Source organism: Panicum hallii, chromosome 1, assembly GCF_002211085.1.
Source record: "Panicum hallii strain FIL2 chromosome 1, PHallii_v3.1, whole genome shotgun sequence".
NCBI lineage: Eukaryota > Viridiplantae > Streptophyta > Magnoliopsida > Poales > Poaceae > Panicum > Panicum hallii.
In genome coordinates this window covers 17625448-17638373 of record NC_038042.1, presented here as the reverse complement: position 1 = coordinate 17638373, position 12926 = coordinate 17625448, and the positions used below count along the sequence as shown (strand labels likewise).

The 12926-nt window shown below is 45.0% G+C and overlaps 1 protein-coding gene across 1 annotated transcript; it reads right to left on the bottom strand.

Moving 5' to 3' along the window:
- Positions 1 to 651: 651 nt before the first annotated feature.
- On the bottom strand, positions 652 to 4755 carry LOC112877140 (MAP7 domain-containing protein 1-like). Its single transcript, XM_025941351.1, has 3 exons — positions 3845 to 4755; positions 1232 to 1288; positions 652 to 1114 (listed from the first exon to the last, which is right to left on the bottom strand). The coding sequence occupies exons 1-3, from the start codon at positions 4670 to 4672 to the stop codon at positions 1076 to 1078; spliced, it is 924 nt and encodes a 307-aa protein (XP_025797136.1). The 5' UTR covers positions 4673 to 4755; the 3' UTR covers positions 652 to 1075.
- Between the last annotated feature and the right edge of the window lie 8171 nt (positions 4756 to 12926).

Genomic DNA, 12926 nt, shown 5'->3' with positions numbered 1-12926 from the left:
GATTTCTCTAAATTGGAGATGAATTTCAGTTGCCCATACCCCACTGTTCGCCTACATGACCATTTAGTCTGTGTACACACCGTGTAAACACTACCTAATGGCTAGCCGTGTCCGTTTAATCGACCGTTTACCCCATTTAATAATCATTTAACCCGTTTAAATGGCAGTTTAAATGGCAATTTAGTCTGAATAAATAGCTAAACAGTAGTGTTTAGGCTAACACTGCCCATACCTCATTTTATAACATGGCTCAACTTGGCTCATCGAAATGAACTAATTCTTCAACAGGCCTGGCCAACCATACAGTATATGGAGGACCTTTAAAAAAAACGTATAAAGAGGGCCCTTGCCTGCATACAAGGCAACCCCACACACAGCAAAAGTGACACAAATTGCATTAGATGGACCTAAGGATTTACAGGCATCACCAATGCAAAATATTCGTGTAGTTTGATACTTATGGAATGGAATTGAGCATTGATATGATAAAAGAGAAAAAAGAACACTATGATATCAACACTAAAGAGATTCCATGATCATTTTTAGCCTCAAAAATTAGACGCACGACTGCATGAAGCAACCGGGTTTGCCGCAAAACCAAATGGGATCATTTAACAGCACTTAATCATTGAAACCAAATGCCAACCAATGAACCAAACTTGTACAGCAACTGAGCAACCAATATGAACATTACATTTACAGTACCCAACCGAGTTGCAGGACACGCAAACAGACCAATTGAATCAGACGCCCATCAACTCCAACAAAAGCCAACAATAACATTTTGATGACCTTGACCTTTCTCTACAAAAGGGAAAAAAATGGAAAACATTTGTTGGCCTTGCGAGGGTTCATCTAAAAACATTATATCCTACCAACTCCAGAAGGCCCCATGTTCACGATTGGAATTCCAGACTTCTAATAGGATGAGATCAAGACACAAAAAGAAGGATCAATAGGGCATTAATCAACTGAATATGTTAATTTCAATGTAATGACAATTTTGTCTGTGCCTTGTCCTCAATTCCCTCCCAAGTCACCTATAGTAGGGCTGTCTGACCCATTTTTCTTGCCTCTATTTGGCCTTCTGGCTCTGGTTCAGAACAACTAACATCTGCAAGCAGCATGTAATAGAAAACTTATTTAGTATCTCAAAAACAGCATGGATTATTAATTTTGGGTTGGAACAGAAGAGCACCCTTTACATCACAGATGGATTTATCAGGTTTACCTTGTCGGAGTCATCTGATTCTTTAGTCACATCTCCATTACCAGCTTGAATGTATCCCTGGAGTAGACACAAAATCATACAAAGCATTAGTGATGCCTTTGGTAACACAAAATATACAAAGTATTATACAATCCAGTCGACATTTCTAAACAGATGGTAATATGCTTAAAACAATGCCCTTTGGTAACAGAAGAATGTTCTTTGGACCTCAACATGGACCACAACATGCAACTTTGACCACTAATAAATCTATAGTGATGTAATTGCAAAACAAAGTAGAAATAGAACATTATGAATATACCATTCAAAACAAATAGATGCAAATACTTATCGAGATAAAAATAACAGAGGTTCAAAATTTTAACTGCAAACATTCAAAATGAAACTCTCTTTATGACCAAAGGGAGCATTTTATCATGTCAAAGAACTACAGTTTAGTTTCCACATCCAGAATCAAAATCTCAGTTAATTAACAGCAAACTTGATATGTTACTCCTAAACCACCAGAACATTTTTGAATTTTCAAAAGTTAACAACCATACTGTTATTAATGAATGTGCATACACCCTTGTGGTAAGCACCTCAAATGGAGAATGGGTGATCATGATTTCGAGTTAGAAATGGCACTCAAACCTGATGATTAGCAAAGCAACGCTAGCGAGTACAGCTATCGTTTTGTACTCTAATCCAAGCATCCTGGTTCAAGTGGCTGGAAAATCAACAACAGGAACATGCTGTATTGGTTCAATTATAAGTAATGTGATTAAAAGGAGTATCCAACTTGTCCTGCGTGATTCTAATCTATCATCCTTAAAGAGAAACATAAGGAAATGTACTGGTTGTACTATTAAACTAAACTATGCCCTGTTTCTTTTCCCTTGGCACAACACATAATAGTGCTTTTTAATTGGTGAACAAATGTTGTAAAAGCATAACATAGTAGGTTACCCCCTTTGATCTACAATGAAACAGAGACCAAAGCATCATTATTTCCCCCTTAGCCACAACTCCCAAGTCACGACACAATGTAAGCTATGACTTGCTGACACAAGATCAATTATTTATAACTAGATCTTATAAGTGTGCACGTGTGCACTTTGGTAGATCCTGAAACCAACAGATCATTTTATCTAAAGCTACATTAGAATGTTCCATGCTAACTGATCTAAAGGAGAACCCATTCAACTATAACGAACATCTAATTCCAATGATCAACAACAACAACAATTAACAGCGCCTGATACATGATATTACCCATACTTGAACCTAACCATAATCATGATCCAAGTGATCTCATCCCATCCCTCAGCAGCCACCACTGCGCGGGAAGATGTATTCCCAACACAGATAAATCTATCTTTTTTCTCCACATAACAAAACAATCAAGCTATTCTAGGTGGATATTTCTACCTAGATGCACGCTTTTATGTATGTCTGCTGGCACAAATGGGCATAGTTGAGGCAATACAAAACACAATAAGATAATGGATTGCACCCAACCAAATTCACCAACTCACTCCCAGGATCATCAAAACAACACTACTTAATCCAAGAAAGTAAATCAACAGGTACACTTCAATTCAAGAAGGAAAACAAAATAAAAACAAAATGTGAACCTTAACAAAACATTAAAATGTGCAATCCCTGTACGCAGTATTACTTTTGGTGAAGTGAAACATGTGTATATTCCAGCACTATGGAAAATGACTGTGACACCAAGAATAATGTTTTACTTTATTTTTAATTTTTTGCTAGAATAAACTGCTTACCAGTGATATGCTGAGAGAAGGGAGTGATCTGATAACTTGCTTATTTTACAGAGATAGTAAGAGCATCCATCATTAATTTTTTGCTACATAGTGCTTCTATTGTATGGTTGTTTATTGAGGAAATGTTTGACAAACACTCAAGGACTGATTTTGAATCCATAGATAGGTGTTTAATAGTGACAATAAAATAATGTTATCACTATAGTTACTTCTGCTGCCCTACATTTTCAGGACAAGTTTGAACAGGGATGGGAGAGATCTGGAGCACAGTTTGGGTTGCTATTGAATTGGAGAAAACAAATGTGATTATACCATGTTGCTGAAGATGCATCAATGTATCAAGTTGTTGAAACAGGAGACAAAGGAAATTCCAAGGATTATGTTGTCAGATGCATCAGAGGGAAGGATTGCTGCTTCCAGTGATGATGCTGTGTTTGAATCCAGTGTGTGTGGTAGTATGAGCACTGTTGGCATGAGTTCTAAACATATAAATAATCCAATTTTAGCAGCTAGACCCTAGGTGGCTGTTGTTGGGGTAGTAAATCAGCTGAGTCCCTAGTCTCAACATATTCTGCTTGAAGGTATTGGGCCATAAACTGAAAACACTGTGTTGGTTTCATATGCATGGAACTAGGGGGACTGCATTTTTTTCTAAAAGAATATAAAAAAGCCTTCATTTCTTACTTTTGTCACTAGAGGCATCCTACATTTCTGTAAAAAACATAATTTCCACAAGCAATCCTATCACATAGCTAGATGCAAGCTTCCAGGGAGAGGGAGGTCAGGCAGCACAGTCGAGATACTGATATTACATGACAGTAGCGTCGGCATGAAGAGTACTCACTGCTGATGTTGCTTCTTTCTCCTTAAGCTTCTCCCTTTCCTTGTCTCTCAGCAGTTTGGAGACAAGGCCAGCCCTCCTCTTCCCCTTGGCGATGGCATCCTCCAGTTCAGACACTGCAGAAGGCTTCTTGTCGCGGACCTTCCAGATGTCGCCCCTGCGGATGAGCACCTTGGCAGCTTTCCAGCCGTCGATGCTGGTGTCGATGACGGTGACGTCGGTCTTGCTGGTGCGCTCCCCGTCGGCCTCCGCGGCGCGCTCCGCGCGGCGGCGCTTCTTGGCCTTGGCGATCTTTTCCTTCTTGTCCTTGTGGGGGCGCGGCTGAGGAGGCAAAGCAGAGATCGGCTGGTCGTCGTCGGTCCTCGGGCGGGGCCGGGACTGCTTGCGGAAGGCCTTGGGCGGCGGGGTGCCCGGCGGCGCGGAGGACGGTACTGCGAAGACGTCGGAGATCACGGCGGCGAGCTGCAGATGCTGCTGCTGCTGCGGCGGCGGCGGCTGTGGGGAATTGCTAGAGCTAGGGTTTGGTCGCGAGGGATTGCGTGGCGGGCGGGGCTGCTGCTGCGGCTGCCTGGGCTTAGCGGCGGCCTTGGGAGGCGGTTCCCTGAAGACTACGTCGAGGCTGGTCTGGTTATGGGAGGAAGGAGGAGGCGGCGGCACAGGCGGGGTCGGGGGCGGGGGAGGCTGCGCCTGTCGGCCCCCATACAGGAGGTCGTCGATGTTGAGGTGGGAGGGGAAGGAGAGGCCCTCTTTGGCGTGCAGCCGGTGGAGCCATACCGGCGTGCTAGCGGCGGCGGCGGCGGCAGCGGTGAGCAACGTTTGGCAGCACGGCATTGCCTTCCGTCCTCTCCCCTCCGGCTGCGGCGGTCGTAGGGACTTGGGGACGGCTGAAGAAGAGGACGAAAACGGGGGAGGGAAGTGGGGCCCTACACTGAGAAATAAATTTGGGAAAGGACGGGGGCGATTTGCCACATTGATTTGCCGTCTTTATGATTTTTCCAAGTCACTTTTTTCCCACGTAAAAGAAATCATCTTTTTTCCTAGTATTATGCACACAAGTAATGGTACGACCTAAAATTAAAAACAGCAAGAAATCTCCAGCTGGACAATAAATACGCGCTTTCTACAAGACTGAATCGGTAAGAAAAGTAATGTGAATTCGCATGGCGGTCATCGGATGACGTGGACGTTGCTGGAGTATATAATGACACAATTAATGGCGATGCCGCTGATATTAGAGATGCAGCAGGGTGGAGAAACTATTAGCGTATTAGCGTGTGTTTGGTTTGGGATTAAGTACGTCGTGTTAGGTCCGTGCTAGATTTTAAATTGGGTTCAACCCGTTTCGTGTTTAGTCAATAAGGATGGAGTGTTATAATTTTTTATCTAGTTGGACAGAGTATAGGATGCAATGGATGATAATCTCACGCCGTTGGCAAAGATTATATCCATGACCCAACATGTCATCCCGTGGGATTCATCTATCATCCTCTTTTATTTTTTTTATTCCCCTGCTTCCTCGATCTCCATCCGAACCAGGCAACGGACCTTTCAAAGAAAAAAAAATAGGCACCGCCCGCCGACGCCAGCCTACTCGCCCTGGCCCTCGGCCCCTGCGCTGCTCGCCCTGCTTGTCCCCTGCCTAAAAGAATTTGAAAATTATGAAAATTAACAACTTTTTTATTTTAATAGCTAGTGCTAGTACCACTCTTATCAAAATATGGTCGATCCCACAAGATCAAACAGATCAGAGGTTGATGGGAAAATAACCCCTAGCAAAGGTGTTAGGTTTTGTGTGAGATGCTACAAATAAAATACTCTTTTTTAACAACAAACAAGTAGTTGTACGTGGCTGGCTGCGCCGGTAGGAGAGCGAGGAGAAAAATTAGATTAAATATTTTAATTACTTCCTCCACCTTAAAAAGAATGCAACTCTCACTTCTCGACAAATCAAACAATTTTAAATTTAATCAAATATATAAAAAAGTACTAATATTTATCTCCAAATAGATTTAGTATGAAAATATATTACATGATTAATCAAATGATACTTATTTTGTAATATAAATATCAATACTATTTTGTATAAATTTGATCAAACTTTAAATTATTTGGCTTCTCGGAAAGCGAGAGTTGCATTCTTTTGAGAACGGAGGGATTAGGTAGGTACCAAGGCAAACGCTCTGATCAAGATGACCTGAACTCAGATGGCTTTGAGAATAGGTGCCTTTGGAACTCTCTCGTCTGCTACTGTTAAGAGAAGCGAAAAAGAGGGTGAGCGTCCCCGCCGGTGGTCTCTTCCGCCTCCGACGGCCCCCGGGGGCGTCGCCAGGTGGCGGAGACCATTAGCCTCCTACCGATAGGTAGTATGGGTCGTAGTTTTGGTCCTACAATGTCTAGGTTTAGTTTCCAGGCGGCGGCGCTGGCGTCATGGCAGAATAAGTCCTTCTGGACTCTTCCTCGCCTCGTCGGTGCTCCACTTCGGCACCGGCGGCGAGTCCATGGAAGAGGGGCTTCGCCAGTGGATCCCTTGTACAGGAGTTCTTCGGCGGCGGGCTTGTCGTCTCGGAGGAGCGTGGTTGCCAGCCTTTTGCTTGGAGGATGTGGAGGAAGCTATGGGCTTTATGGAAGCGAGGTTGGATCGCTCTCATGTCTCCCGTGGCGGCAGCGTCATCAACGAGGGTGGATCCAAGGTCAAGGGCCTTGGGGCTTGTCCCTGGCTGATGGGCGTTCAACGATGGCTTCAGCTCATCGGTCGGGTCGAGTGTCTTCTGCGGCTTTTTCCAAAGCCTTCGTGCGTTGGAGTTCCCTTTGGCCTGGGGTGCGGCAGTGGCTGGATTTGGTGTTCCCCGCCGGCCGATGGGGATTCCTGAAGCTTACGGTCAACAAGGGGTCCAGGGACTTATTTGCATTTTTCATTTTTCTAGAGGCCCTTTGTGCGAAAAGGATGGGACATCTGTACTCTGTATCCTTCTACGGTGTACTCGTACCTCTATGGTGTTAGGCCCCGTTTGGTTTCGAAGGGCTAAGTTTTAGTCCTGTCACATCAAAAAAATCTTACCATTTAGGAGTATTAAATAAAATTTATTTACAAAACTTTTTACAAATGGGTGGTAATTCGCGAGACGAATTTGATGGGCCTAATTAATCTATAATTTTTGCTACAGTAGTGCTATAGTAACCATCCGCTAATCATGGATTAGTCTACCTCATTAGATTCATCTCGCGAATTGCTGAGTGGTTCTTGAAAGTGCATCTAGGCTCCTAGTGGGTTTTGGTGAATTGAATAACACTACGATTAAAGAACTAATCATCTTGTTGAGCATATGAGTAGGAATTGATTGTCATATCAATGGAATATTTGTGATGAAAGATATTGAAAGTAAAGATAAAAAGCTCATATGATAAGACTTGTGACTAGGCTATGATTAAAGTGATGATATTGACAAGCAATGAATACTATATGGATTGAGCCATATGTTTGATGACAACTATTTATTCTCATATCCAAATGAAGCTTGTTGACAAAGTCATAGCACTAGAAGGGAATTTCTTGTGAAGAAATGGACAATCTATCAATAGAAGATATAAGTTGTAAAGAATTATAAAGAATAGATTTTATGGATAATTTAGTTGTGATACAAATTTTTATGAAGCTCTATGTGACGCAAGGATGAAGGGTTAGAATCCGGGATAGTGTTTCGAGGGACTAAGCTTGGAGAAGGGCAATGGGTTTGTGTTGAGGAACTAACGCTAGGGTGAAGAAACTTTCTTTGGATTCAAATTGAAGAATCTTGATCACGTATAGTGTTCTAATTAGCAAGTATCAATTTTTCTAGAATCATATTGTGAAGATGGTGATTCGAACTAGAAGTGGATTTCATTCAAAGATGATGGTTCAAACAATTAGCTTAAGAAATATGTGCTCAAAGAAAAGAAACAGAACTGATTGCACGGCTCAGGTTGAGATTGATCGAGGCACAGCTTGATACATTTTTGAGAAGCTCAAGTGGTTGAAATATAATCTACCTTTGATCTTGAGTACAGGTATGCCGCACTATCAAGAGGGATGCATCACATTATGTTTTGGTTTAGTCTCAGTGCTCAAGCAACCTAGGTGAGTTGAGAGAGACATAAAAGTCTCAAGTGTACATTGGTTAGAACTAACAGGGGCAATCCGGAAGTTCCGGATTTTGCATACGTGGCACTAACGGCTAGTTGATTTGAAAACATAGAAGTTCCGGGCATAGGAATCCGGAAGTTCTGGGTTCTAATTGTCACATAACAACTAGTTTTTTTATACCCAGCTATATATACCTTTGAGCCCCCTCCTTGGTGGGCTGCTATTTTAGGCACTGTTTAACTGCTTGCTGGTCGTCCAAAGAAAGCTTGGTAGTCTTGTTGAGCTCTCATCATCCTCTCTTTGTGAGATTGTGTGATTCTTGTAATATCATTGAGTTGGGTTTGAGAGAGACTGCTTGAGATCACTGGAGAGTATATCAAACCTTAAGCACTTGAGTTTGACCGAAATCGTGTGTTTCACATTTGTTACTCTTGGAGGTCTTGCAGATCTTGCCTCCTAGACGGTTAGAGGTTGCCCGGCGTGCTCCCAATCGTGTGGTGAGCCGCGAGAAGTTTGTGCATGTTGCGCTTCGCCTCCGCAAGAGAAGAAGCAAGCTTAGTGAAGGGGGGAAGTGGTTGGAAGAAGACTCGACTCGGTGGAAGTGATGTGGAATAGACTCACATTCTAAAGAGTTCCTCAATGGAGAGTAGGATTCACTGTGCTTCAGTAGCAGCTTTGGTAGCAAGCAATGAATCCGAACTTCGGTAAAACAAATATTTGTGTTCCCCACTATTTTGCTTCTCATTGCACTAATTGTGATATTTGTAAAATTGGTTGATCTATTCGGTTGGTAGTGTTTCTATGTGTAGAAACTGTGTGGACTTGCTCAAAAAACTTCACTGAGCCTACTCTGCATTTGGGGTTTGAATTTGTATTCATTTACTCGCACTAGATTTATTGTGTTTACTCTGCTCTGTGTAAATCCGAAAGTTCCGATTTGCAAAATCCGGAAGTTCCAAGTTCATCTAGTGCCCTACTCAGATTCGGAAGTTCCAGTTTTGGAAATCCGGAAGTTCCGGGTTTGGCAAACAGTGAATTTTATTTGCTACTTTGGAGTGAAATTTGTAGGTGCACCTATTCACCTCCCTCTAGGCGACATCACAGTCCCTTCAGTTCTGCAATTAGTTTTGTAATTAGACTTTATTTAATGCTTCTAAAGTTTAGCCCTCCGAAACCAAACACCCCGATACATGTATGTTTGTTCGAAAAAAAAGATGACTTAAACTCTACCTCCATGACATATCCTTTATACTGCTTCTTGGAATTAATTATGCTCCTACTCTAAGGTCGATTTAGTAAATTTCTCCCATGTCATAAGGTAAACATAAATCTCTCATATGCAACTACAAGTGACTATGGAAGCTTCGTGTATCATGGACACAACAATAACATTTGAAGGATTATGAATTTTCTCAATGTGGTTCATGTGGTTTGCAAATGAGTGTAAATGATAGGGATACTATCCGTCGTTTAGAGATGTTAAGATCCGTCTGTATCTATGATCGGATATTCAGTGTCCGATCCGTATTTGGATTTGGATATTCAGAATTAGATACATATGAATCGTTCAAATCTTATCTGCAGCATCTGACACTTTCCGAATCCAAATTCAAGAAAAAAAGTATCTTATCTGTATTCGTTTCTGTAAGTAACCGTCCATTTCCAATCCGTTTACACCTATACTTTCCCAAGGGTAGAAGTTCTATCAAAGGGATTTGAACTTCGTTGTTTTCTTTCTGGGTCCCACTAGATCCCTCATTGCTCAAGCTGAAGTGTATCATTTGTTGCTCTTTGCTTATTCTACCACCAAAGATCGAGTATTCTCAGGACTCATTCCCCATAGCCATCCACGGGATGTACATGTATATGGCTCTCTTTTAATAGCATGTTAGTTAGGCCAGCGAACCATTATCACCACTCGCTGCACGTGTCGATATATACTAGTAAGAACCCACAACGACTCGAGGGTCTAATGTAACATTGTAATCGGCACGCATACAATTGTTATAACACATAACTTGTGTTCAATAGAAAAACTGACAAAGAACATAAGCTACAACCTATTCTCTTTCGCGAAAGTCGTGTGTATATACATAGCAAAATTCCATTCCATGGGTCTTGGTTGGTTTCTAGAATTGCATATGCAATGTAGATTGTTAAATGGCACCCCTAGCTAAATTGGTACTCAAAGACCAAAAGCTGACAAGGGACATTACAAACTGCTTGGCCCTGGTGGAAAATGCCAATAAGCAAGATGCTTTTGGACTGCAGGACGCCTTTTCTAGACTCGTCCATGTCCATGACTATTATTTTTTAGACCGAAGACCCTTCAGCTATGCTTTGTATTGAAAGCAAGATAAGATTTGTTCAGGCTGAGGTTACCAGCTCTTACAGACATTAGGTATTAAAAGACTTCACAGAAACATTTTAATGGCCTAAAAGCCAGGAAAAGTGAAGACTCGCTCCAGGCACCCTCTAGCAGCGACGGCCCTGAGGCGGGGCGCGCAGGGCGGTCGCCTCGGGCCCCGGAACGATGGGGCCCCACCCCTAACACCATAGTAGTTCAGGTATCAATTAAATTGGCAACATAAATTGGGCCCCATCGGCAGAATCAAAACTGCAGGCCTTGCTTTCCTGCCGAGGCCTTGCTTTGCTTCCTTAGGAACACCAACCGTCAGGAGTAAATCACGGAAACAAAACGGAAGGACTCAGGAAACAACAGCAGTCTCGCGCCGCCCGTCGTATTTGCTCGCCAAAGTCTGCACGGCACATTGCTTGCCTCTGTGGCTCTGTCTCCGCCTCCGCTCATCGCGGCGGCCGCCGCTTGCTGTCAACCACGCCGGCTGTCAGACCCGGGGCCACGGGGCTGTGTACATCAAGGAGTCCGTATTGGACTAGGGGATAGGACGTGTCCTGTACCTCATTTATGTTGTATTCTACCCGCATGCGGAGTAGAACTAGTCGATACAAAAGGAAACTACTTGAGTTGTACTTGAGTACGATTTCTATGTTAGTATCAGACTAGGATTCATGTAACCCTGTCCCCCCGGATATATAAGGGCGGGCAGGGACCCCCTCAAAAAATAAGATCACGAGATCAACACCAAGGCAATACAAACCATCATACAGGACGTAGGGCATTACGCATATTGCGGCCTGAACCTGTCTAAATCTTGTGTTGTCTGCACCTTCGAGTTCCTGATCTCGGTGCATCCCAACCTAAAACCTACCACCGTGGGTATACCCCTTGGTGGGCAGCCGGATAAAACCCGACAGCTGGCGCGCCAGGTAGGGGTGCGCATCAGAGACCCGCTGGAGAACTCGATGGCGATTTTCAAGTTCCCCAGTCCCGTGCTCCCTGAGGGCACGACCTTTGTTTTTGGCTCGTGGGTCTGCGTTGCCAACGGCGCAGGCGGTTTCCGTCGGCGCACCGTCGATGACACCTTCAAGCTAAAGACACTCGCCGCAAGGCTCGACGACTTTGTCGATAATCTCGACGAGTTGCCGTTTTCTGACTCTGCCAGGGATACCGAGGCAGCGTCTGTTTCTACTGTTCCTTTCTCCACGTTGGAAAAGGACTTGGACTCTTTGCTCCAGGCTGGAGGTTCCGGGGCCACCGCATGTCGGGAGGCCGAGGATCACCTGGCCGCTTGCGGGCTGATGATCACCACCACCTCCGAAGGACGAATTGTTCATTGGAGGGGGATGAACTTGTCCGACTCACTCGGACATGAAGACCGATTGGTAGCCCATCTTGAGCCTTTGCCTTTTCAGGAGGGCAGGGCGTTGGCTGCCATATCCGAGGGCTCGACTGAGCTAGTCGAAGCCCCTTCCGAAGAACTCGCAACTCGCCAAGTCCTGATGGCGGAAGAAGGGGACGACGACGCCCTCATCCCCATTGGCGCACTTGACGGCATATCAGAAGATGAAGACACCGCAGAAGCCGGGAACGAGAACGACGCCGAGCGCGACGCGCGACGTGCAAGGAACAGAGCTCGTGCGGTTCGCAGAAGGTGCGCCAACGAGCGCATACGTTCTGCACAACGCGAACTCGACGCCGAATTCGCCGCGGCAGATGAACATGGCTTCAGGACTCCTGTGGCCAACATCGCTCGGGTAACAGCATTACTCGAGCGAAGCAACGACCCCAACGTCCGACAAGCACTCATCTACGCCCAACGGGCGTGGGTCCAGTTGGACCGGCAGGCTCCGGCATCGCTCGTCAGGGACGAGCACGTCGGAGACAGCCGAAGCCAGGCCCCAAGTCGAACAACGGGTCATCGCCCGCGACCCCAACGCAGCAACAACAATGATGGCGTGGGTGGAAGCCAGATCACCGGTGGGAGGCGACAGCCACCTCCGGCAAATAACCCGAGGCAGCCCAACCCTCCATGTCACCAACCTGATCTTCGCTAGAAGATCAATGAGGGGCGCGATGCTCGGTCAGTCCTCGACTCGAGGCGACGGGAGCGCGAGGTAGTCAAGCGAGACGATGCTGACTGCAGCGATCGTTTCCCCGCGTTCACTGCGAGATTCAACAACTACAAGTACCCGGAGGGTTTCAAGCCAATTGGCATTACCAAGTATGACGGCAAGCAGGCCCCCCAACAATGGCTCCGCTGTTATTCTACTGCCATTGAGGTGGCTGGCGGCTCCAATACTACCAAGATCGTCTACTTTCCGATGGCTTTGGAGCCTGCACCGTTGACTTGGCTGGAAAGTCTCCCCAACGATTCCATCGACTCCTGGGAAGGCCTCAAGAAGGTCTTCATCGACAACTTCCAGGGGGCCATATCTCGAGCAGGAACCCGGCACGACCTCGCCCAGTGCAAGCAAGAGCGCAATGAACTCCTCCGATCCTATACCCGCCGTTTCTTCGAAGTGCGGGCCACCATCGCCAACATCTCAGAAGAGGACATTATCGACTGTTTCTACAACGGCCTCACTGACCCAGGTATATATCGT